At 37.9% G+C, this 27299-nt stretch overlaps 2 protein-coding genes across 2 annotated transcripts; one reads left to right on the top strand and one right to left on the bottom strand.

The window, feature by feature from the left end:
- The first annotated feature begins 1020 nt into the window (after positions 1-1020).
- On the top strand, positions 1021-2046 carry LOC109433192 (protein aveugle). The gene is made up of 3 exons (XM_029873485.2): positions 1021-1179; positions 1242-1355; positions 1843-2046. The coding sequence occupies exons 1-3, from the start codon at positions 1144-1146 to the stop codon at positions 2023-2025; spliced, it is 333 nt and encodes a 110-aa protein (XP_029729345.2). The 5' UTR covers positions 1021-1143; the 3' UTR covers positions 2026-2046.
- Positions 2008-13071, bottom strand: LOC115266883 (uncharacterized). The gene is made up of 2 exons (XM_029873484.2): positions 11899-13071; positions 2008-3204 (listed from the first exon to the last, which is right to left on the bottom strand). The coding sequence occupies exons 1-2, from the start codon at positions 12672-12674 to the stop codon at positions 2232-2234; spliced, it is 1749 nt and encodes a 582-aa protein (XP_029729344.2). The 5' UTR covers positions 12675-13071; the 3' UTR covers positions 2008-2231.
- Positions 13072-27299: the final 14228 nt, after the last annotated feature.

Raw genomic sequence — 27299 nt, 5'->3', positions numbered from 1 at the left:
ATCCATTTCAGCCAGACCAGAACCAAACCGAGACCTATCACTTTTACCAATGTAATGTATTGCTGACTGCACCCCAAGTTGGACTGACACAATAGTGTGCACACACCTTCGAAGTGTGATTACAGGGCAGGGATACGTCGGATCGAATTGAGGGCTTCGGTGCACTTATTCCTTGTAAATGGAGGAATAAGTGCACCAAAGACGTCGAGACGATCCGAAGCAAATGTGCACTTTTATCACACTTTTTAGGCGTTCCAAAAAAAGTGTGATAGTCCAATTTGAGATGTAGTCTGCAATAATAAGCACCAATTTTTTTCCTTTACCTTTCCTTTACTACTTAAAAAGGCTGTTCCATAGTTGGATGCAGAGGTTGTTCGCAATGCTGTTTTATTTTGTATGGCGAGTTTTAAAAATTTGAAAACTCGCCATACAAAATAAAACAGCATTGCGAACGGTCAGGACTAGGGTTCGGTTTGGTAGATCTTTCGCCGCAACGCAACCCAAAAAGGTAATCTACCCACGCTACGGGCTCCGTTAAAAATCGAGCATGTTTTAAACCCCCTCAACCATTCATTCGCCGGACACTTTGGATTGGAGTTACCTGTTTGGTGAACTATCACCCTCGGAACATGTGATCCGTAGTGCTATTCCAAGCCGGCAGCTACACGGACAATCAGTGCAATACTTCCGACGTTGTGTTTCGCATAGAAAAGGCACCGGAAGTCACTGAAGTTAACTTATTCCCGACAATCCACAATGAGCCTCTGCACGAATCTGGCCTACTGCTCACTCCCACAGAAAATATTGAAAACAGCGCGCACAGTAAAAGTCAAATTTGACTTTTACTGTGCGCGCTGTTTTCAAATGTTCTGTGTGAGTGAGCAGGACAGGGAAAATTCGTACAGAGGCTCATAATACAAATTTAAAATACTGCATGGATGGCGAATGGATCTCTTCGAGTGAGAATGTGAGAGGATGAGCAAAACGGCTGCGTCCGTTGATTGTTTATCTCACGTTTGTTTACTCATGCTCCCAGCGCAGCGCAGTCAAAACAAAAGTTCGGAAAGAAAAGCAGATCAATGAAATCGTGTAAAGTTTTGTTTCATTCATAAATTTATCTTAATCATCAAACCCCGTTGCACGATGGTTGAGGAAACTGTTCCCGTGGCTAAAACTAAGGTAAGGTTTCGTAAAGACAATAAAGTTTTCCCGCAATTGTTTTTTTTTTTTCGCTTTTCAAGACGAAAACAGCACGGCCGAAACCTGTTTACCTTTGGACGGTGGCGGATACCTTGAAATGGCTCCGAAGGCACTGCAGTGAACAATCGGGCAAATATAGCGACCTGTTTCAAAAGGTAAGTTTTTTTAAATGGTAGTATAGGTAATTTACTCTTAACTTTAAAGGTAATCTTACCAATACTGGTACTAGAGTGACGTTGGGCATTATCGACAGGTTTGTTCTGTTCGTCATGAGGGATTTTTGTCGGCCTAACTTCCTGAACCTTGGTCCTTCAGCTTTGTTGGGAAGGATTTGAGACTAACTCTCAGCTCACCATGACGAAGAGAGCAAAACTGCCGAAAATACGTAAATTCCCCTAGGGGCGATTCAAATACATATGACGTCCAGCATTTTTCAGGAATTTTAGATCCCCCCTCCTCCCTCTATCAAGCTTTTTTTTGTAAAGCCAATACATTAAGTGTCACACTTTCTCAAACTCGGCCTCCCCCCCTTAATGATGGACGTCATATGTGAATGACCCCCTAGATAAAACATCATCGTTTTAATTCCGATGCATAATTTGACCACTTCCATTGTAAATGTCTGATTTTTTTAATTGACAGCACGAAATCACGGGCCGAGCGTTGCTCAGGATCACTGACGATTCCCTCGGCCGGATGGGCATTGACGGCAACAAAGACCGTGAGGACATTCTACGGGAAATCATCAAACAGCGACTGAAAACCGACATTATGGAGATTCGTGATATGGAACTGATGAACAACGTGTACGAAAACTGTTACTAGAAATATAGCGGGCTTTTTTTATTCTTTTATATTTCATTCAGATGTGTCAAATGTTATATCTAATGTAATTCAGCAAACTATTGTTAAATTCAAGCCTGTTGCTAATTTACAGCAATAAATTAAATAAATTATAAACTCGTGAAAAAGAAAAACAAACAAAAAAGTTAGGTACGATGAATAGTAGAATAACTTCAAAGAAATCCATTTCAGTTGTCGTCATCACTTATCACTTCCGTTTTAACCGGTTCCGTGGTGGTAACAGCCGACTGTTGTGACCGTTCGGCACTTTCCTCAGTTCGCCGTTTCTTAGCAGCGGGTTGTTCGTTTTCCTGGCCACTGTTTCCGTTGAGCGCCTGCTTCTGTTGCTGCATGGCATGTTGCTGTAGGAAACCGTTGAAGAAACCGCTCAGGCTACGCACCACATCGACCAGTGGACCTCCGATCTGTTTTTCGAATTCGAGCCGCTCTTTTTCGAGGGCTAGTCGCGCCCTGGAAACGGCGAGATTTTCCCGCTGGACCGCTACCAGCTGACTGAACATCTTCTTGAATCCGGGGGATTTATCTCCGGTTACCGCGTTCATTGGCTTTGGCTTCGCCACTTTTGGTGCTGCCGTCATAGGAGGCATCACGCTGATGGACTTCTGCGGGACGTTGATTGCGGGAATGCTTACGGTCGGTGGTTTCGGCGCGATCGGGATTATGGATGGCTTCGGTTGAAGCATCGGGGCCGGTCGCATCTGCGGCATCTGGGGAATTTCCGATGCGGGGGTAAGAATTTGCTTGGTGGTTCCATCCTTCGAGACGGTATTCACCAGGAGCAGTTTCATCGGGGCCATCCCGGGGGCGTGCTGTGCGGCGGATGTGATGGTTGTCTGAGACGTGGAAACCATGGCGGTGGGAGCTCCCAAGCTCATGGTAGGTTGAGTGTAGATCTGGATCGGACCGCTCATGCTCATGCTAGACGTAGGAGGCTTCAGCAGAAGGTTCGTTGGAACGACGGATATCTTGCCTTGAGAGGGTGCGGGGACACTGGCTTGCAAGGTTGGTGCAGCTGGAGTGGGTATTCTGGGAACATTGTTCACCTGTGGGCTGGATCGGTCTTTTGTGGTTGTGTCAGACGACGGTTTCGATGTGACTCGTGCCTTCGAAAGTATTTCGTCAAGACCATCGTTGAATTCACTGGAGTTAAGAGAAACAATTAAAATAGAATTAATAAATTAGTTCACTTGAATTAAAGGAAACAATATTAGACATTAAAATAGTATGGTATGTTGCGGCAAGATGACTTGGTACCGTTTTTAACCGTGTTTTTGAACGATTTGAAAGTTGAATCGTTATTACTTTTTAAATGCAATTCGAATTAATTAGTTTTCATCATTTACTGCATAATCAATTAGTTAGTGTTGCTAAAAATTGATAAAAAGTTCATAAAACACGAAACATGCATTTCAACAAGCAGCTTTCAAAAGTTTCAAATTTTGCTCCGCGAAAAAAAAACGGGACAAACTGGGTCACAAAAACTCAAATTTTAGACAGATTGTGTTTTAACCCGTAAACACCCGGGACGATCTTTTTTTGGTAGAAATGCAATATATTCTGTGTTTAAAAACATTTTACCCTGGACTTTTTTTTACGTCAAGGGGGATAGTTGTGCTAAGAAATGCATGGTACCTTAGAGCCTCAGAGTGCAATTCTAACTTAGCAACATTCACTTGGCGATCTACATGATCCAAACCATTCTGGAATTAAGACCTTCAAGTTCTACAAGCTCTAGTCTTGTAACTCTTTACTTTATCGGTGTAGTACCTCCAAAAAATCCTTCAGATATTCCTTCAAAACTTTTGCCAAGAATTCCTCAAAGAATCCCTCCAGGTATTCCTCTAAGAAATTCTACCAATCTTTCCTCCAAGAATTGCTCCAGGAATTTTTCCAAGAATCCCTCTAGGAGTTTCTCCAGAAATTCCTCAAAGAATTTCTCAAGAAACCTGCAGAAAATGCTCAAGAAGTTCTTCGAAAAATTACTCCGGGGATTCATCCGAGATTACTTTCAGGCATTTCTCCAAAAATTTCTCCAGGATTTCGTGAAGAAATTTGTCAAAGAATTTCTACAGAAATTACTTCAGGATATCCTCCTGGAACTTCTTCTGGAATTCCTCGAAGAATTCTTTCAGGAATTTCCCAGGGATTTTTTATTATTTTTTTTTCAAGAATTCCTCCAGAAATTTGTACATAAATACCTCAAGAATCCTTCAGGAAACCTTTAGAAATTCCTCAAGAAAATACTTCTGGGATTACTCTAAGAATTCCTTCTGGGATTTCCTCAGAAAATCGTCCAAAAATTTTTCAAGGAAACACGCCAAAAATTCCTCCCGAAATGACTCCAGGAACTCCTTCAGAATCCTCCAGAAATTCCTAAAAGAATGCCCCCTGAAATTCCTCCAAGAATTCCTTCAGGAAACCCTGCAAGAATTCCTGCAGGAATTCTTCCAAGACATCCGCAAAGAATAGGACAGTTTGGCGAAGTACTAGATTTGTAGTAATGAGCTGAATTTTAGTATGGTGAGAAGGTCAATTCTCCGTTTCTGCAGTGAAATGGTACAAAAAGCGTGGGTATTATGATTCCTTGGCTAATTTGATGCTGTTTGAGCAAAACTTTGGGCATCAGTGTTATTGTTTTCTCCATTTCTTGCAACATAAACAACATAGTTATCCTAAGTTTTGCTCAAACATCATCAAATTTAGGCAAGGAATCATAATACCCACGCTATTTGTACCATTTCATTGTAAAAACAGAGAACTGACCTTCTCACCATACTAAATTTCAGCTCATTACTACAAATCTAGTACTACACCGTGCCTACACCGTGCTACACCGTGCCCCATTCCTCCAACAATCTCTTCCAGAAATCCCTTCCATGAATTGCTTCAGGATTACCTCCAAGAATTCTTTCAAGAATTCCTCCAAGAATCTTTCTATGAATTTCTCCAGGAATTACTTGAAGATTTTTTTTTCAGGAATTCCTCCAAGAATTCCTATAAGAATACTTCCAGGATTTTTTTTTCAAGAATTTATTGAAGAAATATCTGGAGGAATTCCTAGAGTACTTCCTGGAAGAATTATTGTAGCTCTTTGTGAAGGAATTTCTAAAGAATTTCCTAGGGGAATTCTGAGAGGAACTACTGATAGATTTTCTTGAGGAATTCCTGACGGAACTGCTGGAGGAGTTTTCGAAGTTTTTTTTTCTAATTTTTGAATTAATTAACGCTAGGTAATCTTAAAAAAAAAATCCTGCAATAAATGGAATTAGAGGAATTTCTGAAAAAAGTCCTGTAGTGATTCCTACATTTCTGCAGTTATTCCTGAAGAAATTCCTGGAATGTTTCTTGTAGGAGCTCCTGGGGTTATTTCCCGGAAAAATTCTTAGAGGAATTCCTGTAGTAATTCCAAGAGGGATTCGTAGAGTAATTCTTGGAAGAATTCCTGAAGTAATTCCTGGAGGAAATCCTGGAATATTTGCTGAACGAATTTCTGTAATAAATCCTGGAATATATCTAGGAAGAATAGGAAGCAATCAGTGAAGTACTAGATTGAAAGTAGTGAGCTGGATTTTTGTGTGGTGAGATGATCAATTCTCCGTTTCTGCAATGAAATGGTGCAAACAGCTTGGGTTATTTGATTTCTTGCCTAATTTGATGCTGTTTGAGCAAAAGTTTGGGTAACTGTGTTGTTGTATTATTTATTTCTTGCAACTTCAACAACACAGTTACCCAAAGTTTTGCTCAAACAGCATCAAATTACCCTTCCGAAGGAAGAACTCACGTTTTGTGATTTTGTCGGGAGCGGGTATCGATCCCAGGTCCTCGGCATGATAGTCAAGTGTTCTAATCATCACCCCAGGTCCGCTCCACAAAAATTAAAGCATGATACAGTATGTAGATATCGTAATCCAAACTTCATAGTGTATTGGAGGCCATTTGTATTTCACGGAATGTCCAACTACCACAATATCAAGTTGCTCGTAGCATTGCGAGGTTTAATGGACATCAACATGACTAAATTTCTTGAAAAGAGTGAACACAAACGATGGTAGATGTTGTAGATCTTAAGAAAATGAATTCCAGAATAGTTTGGATGACCTAGATCACCCAATTTATGTACCATGAATTTTCTAGGGCTGCTTTGAGGCTTTTTGAGTACTGTAGACCATGTTCTGTGATCATTCATCGTGTATGAAATTTGGATGAGAATGTTGGATTTGTGTCACAAACTTCGGAGTACTTTGGAATAGCTCTGGGATCAAAACTTCAACAGACTATGATGGGTAGTAATACATTGCATGTCAAGGATCAGTCAAAACTATTGATGATTAACAAAACGATGCAATTTGAGCAAAAACATGTAGAATTTATAAAAATTACAAAAAAGCCACGTATTTTCGGCTCCCAGCAAAAGGGGGAGAGTGCAAAGGAGGGGTACCATTAATTTCTTAGCACAACTATTTCCCTTGACTTAAAAAAAATGTTTTAAAACAAAGAAGATATTGCATTTCTACCAAAAGAAGATCGTCCCGGGTGTTTACGGGTTAATTAACAATTTGAGAGATAAATTTGTGAAAAAATATCACTTGTTTTGGCGATTTCTTTCGAGCACGAAATTGGGCTTTACGAGATAATTAACTTGAAAGCTTGAGATCCGATTGAGCCGAAAATTTTACACGGAACTAAAAATTACCTGTATTTTTAATTTCCATTGCTGCCGTGAATCGCATATCTGTCCCATTTGCATAAGAATTCCAGCAAAGATGGGACTGATATGTGATTCACGGCAGATTGGGTTTAAGAACTTTTATGTTGAGTGTCTGTTGGTGCCAAATTGGAAATAAAAAAGTAAATAATTTTGATTTCCATCTATAAAACTAAAAAAAACACACGTTTGAAGAGAATGTCCTTGTGGCTCATTTTTAATCTTTGCAGCCCGACAATAAATAGCCATCAGATTAGGCTGACACAAATTTTGATTTTCTCTTATGTCAACCATCTCATGTCTCAGATCTAATCTCCTTAGCTAACAATACTCAATCTTAGTAAAAATGCTACGGGTTTTGCCAGAAATTTCAGGACGAACCCCAGTATTATTCCGGGAGAAATTTTTGGAAATCCTTGGACAAATCTCTAAAGGAATCGCGTAAAGAATTTCAGGAGGAATCTCAGTAGGCATTCCTGGAGGATTCCATTAAGAAACTTCTTGAGGAGTCAAAAAAAAAGAAAAAAAAAATCTAAAGGAATTTCAGCAGGCATTCTAAGAAGAATTTAGAGAAGAATTCCTTAAGAAATCATTGGAGAAATCCCCAGAAATTTTCGGAGGACTTCCTGGAGGATGCGCAAATCATAGGAATACCTACTGGAATTCGTCCAAGAATTTCTGATTGGATTCTTCCAGACATTTTTCTAGGAATTCTTCTTGGGATTCTTCCTGGGAATCCTAAAAAGTCTTCCTGTGATTCCTTTATGGATGTCTCCAAGGATTTCTCTAGTATTCACAGAAAATAAAATCAGCTGGAATTTCTAGAGGAATTTAAAGAGAAATGGTAAAAAAATCTGTGGAGGAACCACAGCAGCAATATTTGGATGAATTCCTGCAGAAACTAGTAGATGAGTCTTAGACGTATTTCATGGATACATTCTAGAAGCTATCTCAACAAGGATTTCGGTAGGAATCTCTGCAGAATTTGCTAGAGGAATAACTTCAGGAAATTATGAAATAATCTTTGGAGGAAACACAGCGAAAATTTATATAGTAATCCCCCCGGAGTTCCTCCTGAAACTCTTCCTGTGAATCCTTCAATTTTTTTTTTCGAATATTCTGCCAGAAATTTTTTTTAGCTTGCTTAATCGATAAACAGGCTCTGCTCTAGTTGGGGCATTATGCCAAGAAAAAAGATTTACAAAGATAAATTTAAGCATATAGAGGATAATCAAAATAACTGAGACAAGTAAGATTTTCACTTTTCAAAAAATGTTCAACTAGCTGTAAATTTTCGAAAAGGGCATCAAATATTCTTAATTTTGGAAAAGATCGGGCTATTCTACACGAAGTTAGAAATATCCTAGAAAAAGGTATAATTATGCGATAGCCAACTTTGAGAGGTTATATCTCCGGATTCAACAAACCGAATGCAATGAAATTTTGATCATTTATGACTAATATTATAAGCTATTCAGCTTATTGCAGTCAAAAAAGCCCAAAATTGTGACACGCTGCGGAGACACATAAGTTTGCTCTTGAGACAGACCAATAGTTAGTTTTTGTCTCACTGTGTTATCCACTACTGGTGGATAAACTGGTGGTAAACCGGCATTTGGTTCTGTGCTCTTGAAAATTCGAAGTATAGCTTCGTCATATGTTCTCCTAAAAAAGTGCTATCTACTCGGTCCACCAAAAAAAAAACGTTGTTTTAGAGTTTTAAAATGTTCTACAAAGTTGTTCTGTATGATAAAAATATGTGCCTTCATGAAGACAGTGACATATTGTTCAAGTGTTTTTTGAGTTCTTTGAAAATGATTGATTAGAAGAAGCTCAAACTCACGTTTTTTTAAATTATTTTAAACCTAGTCGACGTGATAGTCACAGGCTTTAACTATCACACCAGGTTCTATGATAGTTAAAGCCTGTGAATATCACGTCGAGGATCTGGGATCGAATTCCACTCCTGGCTCGTAGATGTTAATCCTATTTTATATTTCCAATTTAGCTTCGATCAAGATGACAAAGCAACCTGGACGAATTAAGCAGACAACTGATTTTTTATATATATTAACGAGATTTTTAGCCCTAGGCTAGTTCATCTCGGAACCCCGGCTTTAGTTCCCTTCCAAAGGAAGAACTCACATTTTGCGAGTTTGTCGGGAGTGGGATTCGATCCCAGGTCCTCGGCGTGATAGTCAAGTGTTCTAATCATCACACCAGGTCCACTCCACACAACTGATTTTAAGTAAAGTGTCCTTGTCGTTTCGACAGGTCACCTGCTCAATATGGTTGTTTAGTGAATAAAATATTGCTATTTGTATAGCCTAATTCAAAGAGCCTATTTTTCTGAGCATAACTGCCGTGAATCGCAAGTCAGTCACATCTGCATTTTGGGCAAAAATGAGTTAATGACCGTTTTCGAGCTTTCTTCGGATGATCTTTCAGTTGCGTGCAAAAAAAATATATAGTTTGTTCAGTAAAATTAAAAAACAACACCAAGTCAGATTGTCCCATAATGAAATGTAATCGCAAGTCAGTCCCATTACAAACTTGTGCACCCTCCAGTACAAACCCTAACACTATTTTAGCCAGTTTTATATTTTTCACTGTTACGTTTTCACGTTTGAAACAATATGTGAATGTTTCATGATGATCGCAGAAGTTTTCAATTCATGACGATTTTTTAGAGTTTCGTATAGAAATCAAATTTGAAAACTTCAGAGGCCATTTTCTCAATGCCTACTTTTTACAAATGGGACTGACTTGCGATTCACGGCAGATAACATGACGCTACATTTTAAGTTATTTGTTGTGATGGTTAAATAAACAAAACAGTTTTAATTTCCGTCTATAGAATGACAGTTCGATCCGAACAAAATATAATTCCCCATATAAATATATTAAATTCATTTTAAAAATAGCAAATGGACTGTTCCAATTTTGGCGTTTCTCCTCTTTGTTTTATCCACACTAAAAATAATTCGCATCTAGTTTGTAAATGCCGCGCACATAGATTTTTGCAATCAAGCTTTGCACATAAATTTCACTGGCGTGGCACATAGAATCAGATTTCTAGCTCATCTTAGTTTCTCCATGCAATGCACATAAATAATAAAGGTCCATACTTTTTAATTTTGAAGGTAAACCTATTGAATTTTAAATGTCATCACAAATAAATACTATATGTGAATTTCTAGAAAATAAATAATTCAGACTAATTATTTTATGATGAAAAACTGCATTTCGAACTAGAATCAATAACTATGGTGATTGCGAGGGTGATTGAATTGATCTTTCCAAAAGCGTCGTTTCGGTAATAGAGCTTTCCAGCAGGGTTTATCCGGTCCAAACGAAAATATTTCTTCCAAAACTTCCGGTAGTTCGTCTGTGGTCAAAGCTTTGCCGCGCTGTAACCTCGATCTGGATCTGTTGGCATATTTTGATTATCATTACGTAACAGAAATTGATTACGAATGATAACGCATTTTACCTTAATTCAGGCCTTAATTAAACTGCAGGAATTCGACCGGGAGACTTGAAAAAGCGACCGTAAACTCGGTAAACGCGGCCAGCAACAAAAGTCTTGCTCCACCATTTTTCCGTTGATGAAATGTTTTGAACGTTTTGAAATACCTATCAATCGATACATTCAAAATTTATATTCAGTTAACATAGGTTGTAAAGGTATCATTTTTAGAATTCATAGCTGTGCATATAAAAAATATGTGCAACTCAATTATATTTAATGCGAACACTTTAAAATCTAAAAGCCGCACATAAAATGAGGATTTGAGCCACCGATTCGCTTTTATCTGCTTTGCGCACATAAATAAAAACTAATGGAGTTTTCATTTCAGTGTAGGCTAATCATATTTTGTGCGCCTGAACGTTGACCAAACGTATCCTTCGAACTTGTCTATAATTTTGCAATCCATGTTATTTTCTATAACTTTGCTGTAGACACCAAGAAGCTATCCTCGTTTATGCAAAAAAAAATCCAAACTTTAAGTCACTTCTAGATGGATTAATCACCAGGAGTTAAACTTTCAAAACTTTCGATTTCTCAATTCTAACCAAAACTCAGCTATCATTTTGTTGGTTGCATGCAACGCAACGTGATATGCTGATTCTCGACACTAATTATGCATTAGATATCATAAACACAGAACAGAATAGGACAGATCGGTGAAGTACTAGATTTGTAGTAATGAGCTGAATTTTAGTATGGTGAGAAGGTCAATTCTCCGTTTCTGCAATGAAATGGTGCAAAAAGCGTGGGTATTATGATTCCTTGCCCAATTTGATGCTGTTTGAGCAAAACTTTAGGCAATAGTGTTGTTGTTTTCTCCATTTCTTGCAACATAAACAACATAGTTATCCAATGTTTTGCTCAAACAGCATCAAATTAGGCAAGGAATCATAATACCCACGCTTTTTGTACCATTTCTTTGCAGAAACGGAGAATTGACCTTCTCACCATACAAAAATTCAGCTCATTACTACAAATCTAGTACCACACCGAACGTGCCCCATTAAACCGAGCTACGGCAAATTAAGTGTGTGCTTCAAGAGCACAAATTTATCAACAAAAAAAAAATATAACTTTTAGTTGATTTTGATCAGACAAAATCCGTCGCAATTGCCACAATTTTTCACTCATTAAGCTAAAACATAAATTTTCATTGTAATCTGTTTGATCGTCACATCTCCCAACCTCAATGTAACATCTTCAATAGGACAGATCGGTGAAGTACTAGATTTGTAGTAATGAGCTGAATTTTAGTATGGTGAGAAGGTCAATTCTCCGTTTCTGCAGTGAAATGGCACAAAAAGCGTGGGTATTATGATTCCTTGCCTAATTTAATGCTGTTTGAGCAAAACTTTGGGCAACAGTGTTGTTGTTTTCTCCATTCCTTGCAATATAAACAACATAGTTATTCAAAGTTTTGCTCAATCAGCATCAAATTAGGCAAGAAAACATAATACCCACGCTTTTTGCACCATTTCATTACAGAAATAGAGAACTGACCTTCTCACCATACTAAAATTCAGCTCATTACTACAAATCTAGTACTACACCGAACGTGCCCCATTCAAAACATTCGAGCAATGTAAGGCGTACTTACTTTTCCACATCGAAATCACTATCATCGTCGTCATCATCGTCATCCTCCTCGTCATCGCCATCCCCTTCGCCACCACCGCCACTCGCTTTATCGTGGTGATCATCTGTCTTGATGTTTAGTTCGTCCCTTTGCAGCGTATCCGCGCCTCCCTCCTCATCCGGCGGTGGATTCGTGTCGATGGTCAGCAAATCCTCCGCCCGAATCTCGGTCGAGTCGTCGTCATCGCTCATCACCTCCAGCTTGACCGGAAACCGCTGCATTTGCTCCTGCTGTTCCAGGATTTGCTTCTTCAGTTCTTCCTGCTCTTCTTGCTGCTTCTGCTGCTGCATCATGTGCAGCCGGTGGGCATTGCCGAAAACCGGCCGACTTATGATTTCGTCCATCTCGGAGTAGTGCTTCCAGGTGGTTTGGTTGATGATTCCGGCGGCCATGTCCTTCTTGATCCGGTTGTAGAAACATTTGAGGTTTTTGATGCGCGTGTTGATTTCCTCCGTTGATCGGTTGTATCCATGTTCGCGCATTCTTTTGGCGAGATCAGCAATAACCGGGTGCTTCTTGTGGGTCGTGATGAGGGTTTTCTGTACCTGCGGGTCGCCCCACAGCGAAATGAGGAGCTTGGTTTCATCGTAGTCGAAGTTGGGATTGCGGCTATTCATGCGCTTTGCACAAAGGCTGCTGTTGAGCAGCTTATTCGTGGAAACCCATGTTTCCCGATGAGCCTGTGGCTCCCGATGCACCGTTTCCGTGGAATCGACTGTCCGTCTCCGAAGACCCATGCTTATTTACTCCTTTCAAATTGATTAGGAAGTTGATTAATCCACTAATTCGAACAAACGCACTACTACTGCACTACACCATCAAAGACGGCCAAGGCAACAACGGGAAGGGTGGCTGAGCCGCAAGTGGGTTGCTACGATGAGGCTCAGCAAAAAATCGATAACTCACAAGCCACACACCGCCTGCTACGATGGCTTTCCGTTCCAACCCCAAACCGAATGTCGTTTTCCACTCAACTCGCACACGTGTGCTGTTCGTAGTTGTCCCTCTCGACAGGATCGCCGCCAAACTCAAACTGGTCGACTCAGCCTAATCGGTCTCCTCTGCTAGGTAGGTAGGTCCTCGCATCATCGATGCGGTTCAGCTACATGCCAGTTTTCCCCTCTTTTTGCCGCGATGGATGTGGTGCTAGCTTTCGTAAGGGTATGCGGTATGGATTTTTTCCTTTTAGGCAAGGCCAAAAATAGTATGCGATTCAGGCGGTACTTTACGAAACCAAACATTTTCGTTTATTTAATGAATTTTTACATAGACGTTATTTGCCTGCTATTACATGAATTTGTATTTCGTAGGCAAGCATAATGAATACTAAACCCGTAACGTAAGTAGATCACTTGGAATGGTATGTTACGGCGTAAGATCTACTACATCATATTTTGACTTTGCTATTTTCCTAACAAATGTAGCCAGGCTCCTGTAGGAACAATCCAGAATGAAAACGAAAAAAAAAACCTCTAAAACCTGCAAAACTGTTGCGGGTTTTACCGTATTTTTTTTTGTCTTTTTTCGCCTTTTTTGGGATATTTGGGCTTGGCAAAACTAGAGTAGTCCCTCCCCTGTGCGAGATAATAATTCACACATCAACCGAATTTCGCTTTCGTTTTATGCGGATGCGATGCAAAGTGTGTTCCAAAGTACCTCACTACCGTCACCTAGTGATTACAGGTGATTACAAGATTAGACACGAAGTTTTTAAAAGTAATTTGTTTAACTGTTACGTCTGTTTGTTTGGGTAAGAATTTTCACAATAAAAAATCCAAATTTAACAGCAAAATCTATGAAAATTAACTTGTGATAGATTTGTATGTAGTTTATTTAGCCGAGTCGGTTTCTCACATCATTCTAAACAAATTGAGCTTTTTTCCATCAAATATGTACATATTGCCCTTTGACGAAGAGTTTTGATTTTTTTTCTAAACTTGCACAAATAGTTATGGATCACCCCGATAAAATAAACTTTAAAAATTATTGAGTCTAAAGTTTTTCAATAATGTTTGAATGAAAACTTTACTTAACCTTAAAACATAAACTTGAACTTCAGACAGTGTCGCTAAAAATTAAGTTGACTGAAATACACATTCTATCATGCCTTCAATAGAATTTTTCCCTAAATGGATTCATTGCCTAAATGCATTCCATTCATTACATACATACATTCATTAATCGGATTTCAAGATTGCAAACAAGTTAAGAAGGTCGAGTAAAAGAAAATCGGTTTAGGTACTGTTTCTTTTAATTCCACTATGGGCCGATTTCTTCACCCGGGCTTAAATTTTAAACCAGGCTTGGCGAAGTTTTAAGCCGGGCTTAACTTTTTTTTCGATTTCTTCACCTCGGCTTAACCATTAAATCCGGTTTAGTAATGCTAGGGCTTAAGTTAAGTGTGGCTTATTTTAAGCGGTGCCCTGAGGTGGCTTAGCAGCGCTATGCCAGGCTTTAGTCGCAAATGGCAGAATTTGGGTTTTTTCACCTGCTTTGAGGGGCCCAGCATCAAATGGATGTAAGTAACCATTTTGTCTATTTTGAGCTGACCATATATTAAGATTCTTCTGATTTCAACCTTTCAGGAACTTAGAGGAAATTGGGTTCATTTTGAAACTTCATACTTTTAGTATGGGATGAAAAATTGATCAAAAATTTTAAACCTCATTCACTCGAAAGTGAGTTTTTGTCACTTACACCTCTTTGCTTCTAACCTTCTCAATTTGATTTTATCAAAATCAATAAATAACAAGTTTTGAAAAACGTCGGCCACCAGATTCGAGCCGGTAGTCGATGCATGAGAGCTTTAACACCACAACCATGACGACTTAAATCCATTATCTGTCGGTAGCCTGGTTTGAACATTTGTACACCACAGACAAACAGACGTATCACTTGGAACGATGCGAAAAACGATGCGAGCGACAGATTTGCGGACTACAGAATATTTGAATAGTCCGTTAAAAAGAGAAACGATGGGAAATGGCTAGAGTGAAAAGTCTGTTTGTCTGTGCGTACACCTTTGTACAGTAGTGACGTTAACTTGGCCTTGGCATGCATCTGTAACAGCGCAGCGGTAAGTTACCTGCCTGTCACGCATGCAGGAGAATCCAGTTCAAATCTACATAGGAGCATCGTGTAAGAAGTATAATGGAAGCATAACATAAATAACGAGATTGTGATGAATCTGAAACGTTCATTTTTCTTTCTACATTCAATAGTAAAACCACAGACAAATAGACGACTTCGAACATTTTTCGATTCAAATCATAGTCACGGAAACATATTCGTCCAATGCTTAAGGGACTATTGTTGGCCAACCATAAACTAGGTGGCAGTAGTGAGCAATCGTCAAACTCGAACAAAAACTATGTGGGCGCCACGTCGGACACCCAGACAACCAGAAATCGCATAAGGATGTACGCTGTACATCGTATAAAGTACTATTTTAACTCACTATCGCATATATATACGACTGAGGGACAATTTTCATCGCATATGAACATTCGGAGTTATTTTTTGAACTTATTGCGATGTATTTGGTAAAACCATATAAGAGTGCAAATTAACTTTTATAATGTATAACTAAATCGTAGTAAACGACATTCTGATGTTTCATTACGACGAGCTTTACTTATTCGCAAAAGAGTTCAAGCGGACTCGCAAAGTGTCAAATGAATACGCATAATTGCGCACTGCGATGATTATACGACTTCGCTTGGTATTTTTCTTATTATGTCAGTGAAACTCGCATTGGTGTACAAACTAAATCGCATAAAAGTAAAAATAAACTAGTTAAAATGTGCATACAAACTCGCATAAGCTAAAATCGTTAACGATGGTGTATTGCGATGTGATATGTGATAACAATGAAAGAGTTGCTGTTGGAGTGCCAAAAAGCTACAAGAAAGTTAACAGTCATAATTATGGTTACAAAACAAGTTATGAAGTCATCATTTTTGTTTTAATGACCTGATAATTTATAATGGGTGGTGCTAGCAAGAGAGAGGTAGTGATAATTGTGCGGGAAATCACGTTTCGTCATTTTGAGCTCCAGATAGCGCAGGGAAACCAAGTGCATTCCAACACTGAGGTGAGTTAGAAGGTCATGACATTTAATCAGTGTGATGCATAAGTAGTGTTCGGTGTGAAGTGTGGCTCGAAAATCCAAATCCTTAGTTCGATACTGAGGTGACAAGAATTGTTTTTTTTAAATATCATTAAGTCGCATAAGATGCTATATTACGTCGCAATAGTGCACACCGTGCATCGCATAAGATATCGCCTGAAGTCATATAGCGTTATTATTTTTCCGTCAATGCACGTATAGCGCCTCCACTTGTATACGCATAAGGCACTTTTACTGCACTTTACCGCATGAATGTACGTATAACATGAACGTAAACTTCATTATACGTGTAAATTGGTTGTCTGGGCAGTTGGCCAACTATCAAATTTTAAATAAGACTGTTAAATCGGTGTACGATGGGAATTATCAGAATGTTACGGCTGCTTGTCTGTGGTAAAACAATTCTTGTCATATCGTATGCTTTAATGCAATAGGGACACAACTCAAAAAATATAAATTTGCAGAATAATCTCGAAGCACCTCCTACAAGTTCACTTATTAGACTCATCATTTACCAAAAACAAACGACCTTTTTTTTGTTCTACATATCTTGGAATGGGCATGGAGGTCCATCTGTTTCATGAGTTTTAGACTAGAATTATTCAACGACTAATAATGCAGGAAACCATTTAAGCTATACAAAGCATTCGTATACACTGATCTATTGTTTAAAAGGCATACCCGATACCTCTAGGTTATTTTTCACCGATTAAACTCTGCATTCCTGATAAGTGCTCCAATATCGCTAATCCTCCTGAGGCGTCCTAGCAGTGCTCATGATAGAATTAACGGTTTCTTAATTCTACTTCTAGGTCTACGTTACGGCCACGAAATTATTTGCTGATTTTAAGTAATGTCACATAGTTTTGTTTATTTGTTCACAAAAGATCTCTTCAATACAATCGCAAATGACTCTAAATAGCAGCAGCTGTTAAAATAGAACAGTGAATCATCAGATAGTTGGTATTGAGATGATGGAAGAGAATTTTCATAAAGATTACACAGCGCAACATTTTTTTTGTCTCAAGAGCAAACTTATGTGTCTCTGACAGATTTTGGACCGCTGAATCCGAATCTGGATTCAGATTTGCTCCAACACGTCACAATTTTGAGCTATACCTCAATTTATAGGGCAAAATATGCGATTTTGGGCTTTTTTGACTACAAGCATGGAAATCAATTGTGCGTCAGCGTCGTCGTGATTTGAGTTCTCTGAGACTGGGAGTGAAGATTTGGATGGAATTTGGCGCGTTTCGGAGCTTCTCGGTTAGCAGCGATGATGATAGCAGTTTGTGGCAAAATACCTCTTCTGCCCGTGAAGGGAGTGGATTCAGAAGTCCGCTGCGGCTGCATCCGAGTGATTGTTTGCGAGTGGTGTGAATGAGTGAACAATCAGTATGGTTTGGAGAGCATTCTAAACCAATTTGATAATGATACTGAATACTGATACGTGTATGCCTACGTAAAACCAGCTGAAGAGGATTATCCGGTGAGTTCATTCCTTGCTATTACCTTTTATATTTGAAAATGACAAATTCATGGGGATTTCGGAGGGGTAGCCTAAGGTAGTTAAATGAACTGGTTTCCGGGCAAATGTTCGTGGGGTGGCCAGACTTTGTCACGAGATAACAACCATCATGTTGTATTCCAAAGGTCTCCAGTGAATTTAGCTTACCCTGCTACAACAAACCATCAGGTAGATCATTCCGTTCCGGTATGACTCTGCAGACATAGGTAATCCTTGCGCTGATGGTGGGTATACAATCATCATCATCATCATCATCATCATCATCATCATCATCATCATCATCATCATCATCATCATCATCATCATCATCATCATCATCATCATCACAAGCCATTAAGCATGGAAATTTATTTTTAAAGCAATCAAAGGATAAATTGGTCAATTAACATCTAAATTATCGACTGATACAAAATATTTCGTTTTTACCAAATCAAATTTGACAGATTTAAGCATTTTATGTCAGTATGTAAACTTGCATGCAACTTTTGAAGGGTGACTTGTATGGGGAATATCGTACCTAACATAAATCGCTTAAAACTATCAAATTCGATTTGGTAAAACGAAATATTTTGCATGTGGGAGCGAACCTGGTGTGATGGTTAGAACACTTGACTATCACGCCGAGGACCTGGGATCGAATCTCACTCCCGAAAAACTCGCAAAATGTGAGTTCTTCCTTCGGAAGGAAAGTAATACGTAGGTCCCGAGATGAACTAGCCTAGGGCTAAAAATCTCGTTAATACAGATAAAAAAAATGCATGAGTCGTTAACTTAGATGTTAAGTGATCAATTTTTCCATTGATTGATTAAAAAATATATTTCCATGCTTAATGGGTTGCAGTAAAAAAAGCCCAAAATCGTATAATTTGCCCTATAACAGATCAAAGTTAATTTTGGTCACGCTGTGTTATTACAGTTTTACTGTACCTATGCCCCATCCTGGTAACTATATGGTCCAAGGAGTGACCGTAGCCTTCTTAGCAACGTCACTCCCATCGATATTCACGTATTATGCTTTCTAAATAAGTTGAACGGTAGATACGAGCTGTCTGTCTCCACTCAATGGCTTTCTTTGCTATTGACAGGCATGGCTCAACATAACTGCTTATAGTATTTGGCAAATATTTTGAAAGCATTGCCAAAAATAATCCTCATCATAATTTAAAAGTTCCTTCGAAAATTATCTTGAATTTCGCAGTATTTCCTTTTGAAACAGATAGGGTATTGGTTCCCTTATTAAGCATGGGGCTCCCATTTTCATCCTACGAAACACAAAGGATTGAAGCGTAATTTGTTTTGTTTCTTTTTTTTTGTTAGAAGTGAGCGCACATGAAAACAAAAAGAATCAATCGCTGCCGTAATCGCTTCTAAGGGTGTGAACCATTTCGCTAATTCGTTTAACTTTTAGTTAAAATTTGACACTTTGGTGGTTATTTTTCATCGGATGGTTAAAAAATAACTACGAGGGCGGCCCATTTGAAATGTGACAGACGAGTAGTAATTTGGAACAAAATACAGTACGCAGCCAAATCATTGCGAACAAAAAATAACTATCGAACTGTCAAAGCTAACCCTGGTCGGGAGTAGGGTTATTTTTAACCGGACGCAAAATTACCATCGAAGTGTCAAATTTTAACTAAAAGTTAGCCGAAAAAGCGAAACGGTTCACAGCCTAATAAGATGAAAATGGGAGCGTGAGATTACATATGGCACTTCTAGGTAGTTTCAAATTAAAGTTAAAAGTTCATAAAAATCGTCTGGAATGGGGCACGTTCGGTGTAGTACTAGATTTGTAGTAATGAACTGAATTTTAGTATGGTGAGAAAGTCAATTCTCCATTTTTGCAATGAAATGGTGCAAAAAGCGTGGGTATTATGATTCCTTGCCTAATTTGATGATGTTTGAGCAAAACTTTGGATAATTATGTAGTTTATGTTGCAAGAAATGGAGAAAACAACAAAACTGTTGCCCAAAGTTTTGCTCAAACAGCATTAAATTAGGCAAGGAATCATAATACCCACGCTTTTTCCACCATTTCATTGCAGAAACGGAGAATAGGAAGCAATCAGTGAAGTACTAGATTGAAAGTAGTGAGCTGGATTTTTGTATGGTGAGATGATCAGTTCTCCATTTCTGTAATGAAATGGTACAAACAGCGTAGGTTATATGATTTCTTGACTAATTTGATGCTATTTGAGCAAAAGTTTGGGTAACTGTGTTGTTGTATTATTTATTTCTTGCAACTTCAACAACACAGTTACCCAAACTTTTGCTCAAACAGCATCAAATTAGGCAAGAAACCATATAACCCACGTTGTTTGCACCATTTCATTGCAGAAATGGAGAACTGATCATCTCACCATACAAAAATCCAGCTCACTACTTTCAATCTAGTACTTCACTGATTGCTTCCTATTGACCTTCTCACCATACTAAAACTCAGCTCATCACTACAAATCTAGTACTTCACCGACCTGTCCTATAGGAGGCAATCAGTGAAGTACTAGATTGAAAGTAGTGAGCTGGATTTTTGTATGGTGAGATGTTCAATTCTGCATTTCTGCAATGAAATGGTGCAAACAGCGTGGGTATTATGATTTCTTGACTAATTTGATGCTGTTTGAGCAAAAGTTTGGGTAACTGCGTTGTTGAAGTTGCATGAAATAAATAATACAACAACAAAGTTACCCAAACTTTTGCTCAAATAGCATCAAATTAGCCATATAACCCACGCTGTTTGCACCATTTCATTGCAGAAATGCAGAATTGAACATCTCACCATACAAAAATCCAGCTCACTACTTTCAATCTAGTACTTCACTGATTGCCTCCTATTACCTACCCGAAAAAGGCCGGAGTTTCATCAGCAGTATCGCCATGCCTGAAGGAATTCTTAAGCAGACCTATATTATAATAATTTTTATTTATTAAATAGAATTTTCAAAAGTTTCGCTGAGAATTTTGGGTATTTTGATGTATTTCTACTGGTGCCAGATGAGGAACAGACTCGATTTAATATTTTCTTCATGGTTGTGATAACAACTAGCTGCGATTGTGTTCAGAGCACGGTCTTCATCAGTTAAATCACTCCGTATATCGCATACCCTCGAAGCTTTCGCATTGTACCCAGGAAAGGAGGGAAAATCCGATTCCGGCAAGGTGCGCATGTCTGGCTATTCTTCCTTTCGCTGCTCGCCGTGTACGAAACATGCGAGAGTGCGGCTGGCTGTAGTCCTACTAGAATCAAATGCAGTTCAAACATTGATACTCAGCAGAAGCAGCGCAATGAAAAGGATACACGCAGAACCGATGCGAATAACAACATCAGCAATAGCACCCGGGAAAGGACGAGATTTACGTCCCCCTAGCGCTAGTAGGTAGTGTTGGTCGTCGCCGTCGTCATCGCGCTTTACGGCAAACAAGTCCGCGTCTAGCGCCTGTTTGGCTGAGCGCGTGTATGTTACCATTACGTTCTCTACGTAAAAGGTGATTATTTTCCCGAACAGAACCGGTGGTGGACGGCTTTCGATTGGAGGGGATATTTTTTCCATGTAGGCAGCTCAGCCAGAACCCGTAGGGCGTACATACACACAGACTTAGGTTGCGTCCGTGGCATTATCATAAAAATCGATAAAGGTGTTTAGCGTGCGAAGCAGTTTGCTGACTCAAACGGGGTTGATCTGAGTTCAATGATTTTTGTTTTCCTGAACTTAGGGGAACTTTGTGTCCTAAATTTATGCTGAACTAGTTATTCTGGAAATAATATTCTGGGTATACTTACTTAGTTGTAAATTTCTTACTTTTTCGACTTAGTTTTAATGTGTTTTTGGACATTGTGATCAAATTCTCACCGTCAACAGTTTTCATGGACGAAGACAAAGTCATGTTTAGATTTGGAAATTTGCTCTCTCATTATATTGTTCTTCATAACTTCTAAAATATGGCTTGCCGCTACATATTCAGCCTGTTTGAGAAATTCAACGGCAAAAAAAAAAAAATCGCGATGAAAATCCACGTTGAACGAAGAAGTTGCTGCTTTAGGTGAAACAAGTTTAAACAAAGTAGGGTCTTGTACCATTTGGGCAGGTGTACCTATTTTGGGCACTTGCCTCTATAACTAAGTCAATTTCAAATCGATTTATTTGAATTTTTGTATAGAGTTAGGTACGCATAGTATCTAACTCTGTACAAAACTTCAAGTCAATCGGTTGGAAATTGACTTAGTTATAGCGGCAAGTGCCCAAAATAGGTACACCTGCCCAAATGGTACAAGACCCTATATTTTTGAGTTAACTATACATTTATGAAAAGTGAACTGTTCAGTACCTCGAGATTCCAAATACGAACAATTAAAAGAAAACTTTGCAAAACGGTCAACTTGTTTTTTAAGATATCATGATCACCGGTGCGGCATGACATTTCTCAAAAACACGATTTTGAGATAATAGGAGGCAATCAGTGAAGTACTAGATTGAAAGTAGTGAGCTGGATTTTTGTATGGTGAGATGATCAATTCTCCATTTCTGCAATGAAATGGTGCAAACAGCGTAGGTTATATGATTTATTGGCTAATTTGATGCTATTTGAGCAAAAGTTTGAATAACTGTGTTGTTGTATTATTTTTTCCTGCAACTTTAACAACACAGTTATCCAAACTTTTGCTCAAACAGCATCAAATTAGTCAATAAATCATATAACCCACGCTGTTTGCACCATTTCATTGCAGAAATGGAGAATTGATCATCTCGCCATACAAAAATCCAGCTCACTACTTTCAATCTAGTACTTCACTGATTGCCTCCTATAGGACAGATCGGTGAAGTACTAGATTTGTAGTAATGAGCTGAATTTTAGTATGGTGAGAGGGTCAATTCTCCGTTTCTGCAATGAAATGGTGCAAACAGCGTGGGTATTATGATTCCTTGCCTAATTTGATGCTGTTTGAGCAAAACTTCGGGCAACAGTGTTGTTGTTTTCTCCATTTCTTGCAACATAAACAACATAGGGTAGTGAAGGTACTTTGGACCGGGCAGGTATTTTGGTCCACCTAGGGAGTTTTATGATATTTATCACATAATCTCTACTAAATCTTGGTAAATTTTTATTGGAACACGAAAAGTATTCAACTGTGTGATGACCTTAATTTGGATGTCAGTTAAATATGCTGTTCAGTATCAAAAATAGAGAAAATGTTTTCACTTCCAATGAAACGCACGAAAAAGCACCAAAAACAAAGACGGTGACAAATTTGTAGTCGGCTTCGAAGAGGTATTAAATTTTACAAATAAATATTTATTTCAAGTGAATCTAGTTTGGGCCATGTAAGAACTCGAAATAAGCTGTTCTTAACCTCGTTGGAGCGATAAAAAGTATTTACTAAAATGGTGATTTGAGGTATGGCCAAAATATGTTCAACATAATCAGATGTGAACATATTTTGGATCACCTGTCAGATCCATCTCCTCCAGTTCCTTCTAAAGGGAGAAAACATTCATGCCAATGTAATGTACTCTGAAAACACATAAATAGAATAAGTTAGAACCTCCCGTGATCTGGGTTGTTATACGTTTATTTCACAATGAGATTGTTGTGGGTTCGATTTGTTCTAACAACTTTTCACCAAGTTAATTCGTTTCGATTCGATTTGCGCCCTAACAACTTTTCGACAAGTTGAAGTTTTCAGGTATTCAGTCATCCAGTTTAGAAAAGTTGTCCTTCTCGACAATTAGTTGATGACTGAGACAATGTGTTATCTAATGTATGTTTGACAATTTACGTATCATTCAAATTACTTTATTTTTGATGGCCTTTCCACTCACTACAATATGTGTGGAACGCCTTTATACAGGGTGTTGTGGCCCCTGTTCCACTCTACAATTCGTTCTTTGGCACCATACTTCTAGCTCTTATCGTGTAGGTAGATGGTAGAGCATAGCAATCAGATTACAAGATTATCGAAGGTTACAAGTACACAGGGTTAAATATTTGATAAGGAATGAACAGAAGGATGATCATCTGTTTGGCACTAATGAAAATCTAAACGAATCAAACCAGAAATTTGAGCATTGATCAGTACTTGGTCCCTATTTGATCCTGTGTAACTTACATGTAAAAAACAATTATTTAATATTTTTATCAGTTGCAAGACTCAATCCCGTTTCCGATTCGTGTTCAAATCTTAGGTGAATTGCTCAAAGTCCTTTTTCCAGCTGATGAGCTGTATGCAGGTAAATTACGCACTGGTTGAGATGGTGAAATATCAGCTCGTGAGGCCAGCCGTGGCAAAACCAAACCAACACGATTCGATTTGCACAGTGCGCAAAAAAGAGCTTACCTTGACATTTGCAAATTTATGACCTGATAAGCGGTGTTTAAATCAAAATTGCAAGAAAACGATAAGAGCTAGAAGATTGGTGTCAAAGAACGAATTGTAGAGTGGAACAGGGGCCACAACTTTGCCAAAGAAAGAATTTTAGTTTATTACGCATGTTTCAAAGATAATTGACAAAAACAAATTAAAACACACTATTTTGAGCTATTTTGCTCTAGAAAACTTAGTTATTTAACTAAACCAATCGATTCAAAGATGCCATTTGATAGAAAATTCAATAATCTTTCGAATAAGGGTGAAAAAACTTCGATAAGTTTGGTCATTTTCAAGTTATTGCCGGTTAAGGCAATAAGAGTCAAAAACATGGGAAGTTCAATAACTACGTAACGGTTGAGATTTGACCATATGCGTAGAACAAGTTTTTTCACCACTTATGGTCCTCTATCACCCTTTAAAAGGTTTGCACTCAGGAACCTAACGCCCTGTATTTAGCAAAATCACTAGACTTTCACACGTCCTATGAAACGTTACGTAATTTATACATGGTGACTTATGTCATGCAATAGCTAATAAATACACGTATTGCGTAACATTTTTTTATGAAACATCATACTAAGGACTGTTCAATTTATAAAACGGACAACTTGCCTGTGCGATATCTTTTTTATTTTTCAATAAAATCATTATCAGTTTTTTGCATAACTTTCTATAGCTATTCTCAAATGTAGGAAAAACATAACATTTGGCAAAATGTTCTTTATTGTTTAACTGAAGCGCTTTTCCTAAAACATCAATAAAAACCCATTTCTCAAAATTCGACATAACTTTCCACATACTTAACATGCCCATTTTCATTAAGTTTTTAATGTATTGGAATCTTATACTATTCTACTAAAGGTAAAGCTCAATAGTTGGTCAGTAATAATGCATCAAGAAGTCTCCAGCTTGATATAGTGAGTTGACTTGTTTTTATAGAAATTATTAAAACATATTTATTCGAGTCCTGTGTTGCAATAGCACAACGGATTCGTTTAAAAATTTGTCCAGAGGAGTAGAATATTGCTTTCTGAATGATACAGAAGAAAAATTTACTTTTAATGACATTCTTCATCAAAAATTTAATCCATAAAGATGGTCATAGTAAAAAATTGCATAATTTTTGCTTCATTGATGCAGATTTTCCGACTCCAGCGAAACTTGTTATTATTTATTTTCAACAAAGTTGGTCCTACGTTATTGTACACCTTTTTTAATAATAATCGGATGTAAAGTTTTTATTTCCACCATCATTGTTATACAAAATTTGCATTAGGTTGCATTGTTATTTGGAACAACCTTCAAAGAACGAAACTGTTTGGATTGCTGTACCTATAATGGCGCACAGTAACCAAACCAGCAATGCTCTTAAGAAGCAGTTTTCTGCATTTAAAACCACATTATTTCTACTTTCGACTGAATGCATACAAAAATTGTTTCATGCCTTTTTTCCTTTACAATTGAATTTTATTCAAAAAATCGAAGCTCCCTTGAGGCTTTAATATCTCCACAACTAATTTTCCAATTGTGTTTAAATGTCGCCCGAATGTTTATTACTCATGCTGCTGCAGCATGGCACACCCTATTCTGATATTCAAAACGATATACCATATGTGAACAGTAATTTTATACATATTTTCAATTTTCAGCAATCGAAAAAGTCACCTCATTTAACACCTGGCCGGTTTTCTATAAAATAAAACTATTTTTTTGTCGATTCAAAAATTATTACTATAATGAATGATGATGTACTGAACAACAAAACAAGGCTGGTTAAATTCGAACTACGCGTTTTGTTTTTATAGCCTTGTAAAGTTGTCCGTTTTATAAATTGAACAGTCCTTACAATGCGTAAAAACTGGCAATAGTCGCAATAGCAACAAAATTTCATCTTTTTTTTACCGTTACGTATATTTTAAACGTTCCCTGCCTCAAAAAATGAATAGAAAAGATGTAAACTTCACGTAGTTTTAACTATGTTTAAATTTTTGCTGAAGTGGCTTTCATTTCATCAATCAATTGATGTTTAATTTGGTGGGCCAAAATATGTGCACTTGGTGGTCCAAAATAAAGTCAGGTGGTCCAAAATAGAAGCCCGAGATCCTTCAGGAGTTTTGATATTTCTTGTATTTACTACAACCATTTTGAGTTCTGTTTGGCCTTTTTCGACAAAAAACATGTTGCTCTACGTAATGCCTACTGAAATTATCCATATTTAGAAGTGGGAACCTGCTTTTTCCGCTGAATTGTTCATATACTTCCTAAAGCGGTCCAAAATACCTCCCTTACCCTAGTTATCCAAAGTTTTGCTCAAACAGCATCAAATTAGGCAAGGAATCATAATACCCACGCGTTTTTGCACCATTTCATTGCAAAAACGGAGAATTGACTTTCTCACCATACTAAAATTCAGCTCATTACTACAAATCTAGTACAACACCGAACGTGCCCCATTGCGTTTAAAGTTTCGCGCTTTGCCTTTTTCTTATGGAGGGTGCGCGCAACAATGGGCTGTAACTTTGGTTCTTGTGCTCCAATCTCTATGAAATTTGGAATATGTATTGTCTAGCTAGTATACTTTCAGATTGGGCTGACACAAATTTCGATTTTCTCTTATGTCATCCCCCTCGCCAATTTTCTGTTGGAATTCGACATTTCGAGGTTGGGGCACAAATAATTTATTTAGAGAAATTTATATATTTTAAAGTGAAATTAAAGTCGTCGAGAAAATTTCTTGAGAAATCACTCATCAGATTGACGATTCTGCCTAATTGTTTGGGTAATTTTTCATCAAATACGAAATATTTAGAGTACTAAAATCAAAAGGGTTAGGAATCCAATAAAGGATTTTATAGTAACAGAAAGCTAACAAATAGGTTAAGATCAGTCAATGTTCTAAGAACATCAAGATTAATAGTAGAATTCTGTAAACGATTCCATCCATCTTAGGAGCTAGGGAAACTGATTTACAAAACAGTTTTATCGCCGGCTTTGTTATACGGGACTAAGGTTGCTGTATTGACTAAAAAAAGTAGAATTTCGATGGCTAATTATGAAAAAGTATTCTTGAGAAATATTTTTAATAATTGTAAGAAAGATTCTGCCTTGAAATTTAATGCAAGAAAGTTACTTAATGGAAAAACAATAAATAGAAGAGTGAGAGTAGGAAGAATAAATTACTTCGGACATATCAAAAGAAGAGGAGAGGGACATCCTTTGAAATTAGCATATAATCTAAATTTAAACAAAAGAAAAGAAGGTAGACCAAGTTTGACGTGGAGAAAATCTCTTGAGCCTACTTAATTAGATATGATAGTATTGATAATGATCAGTGAAGA

This window comes from Aedes albopictus, chromosome 3 (assembly GCF_035046485.1).
Source record: "Aedes albopictus strain Foshan chromosome 3, AalbF5, whole genome shotgun sequence".
Classification (NCBI taxonomy): Eukaryota; Metazoa; Arthropoda; class Insecta; order Diptera; family Culicidae; genus Aedes; species Aedes albopictus.
This window is presented reverse-complemented; position numbering and strand designations above follow the sequence as displayed.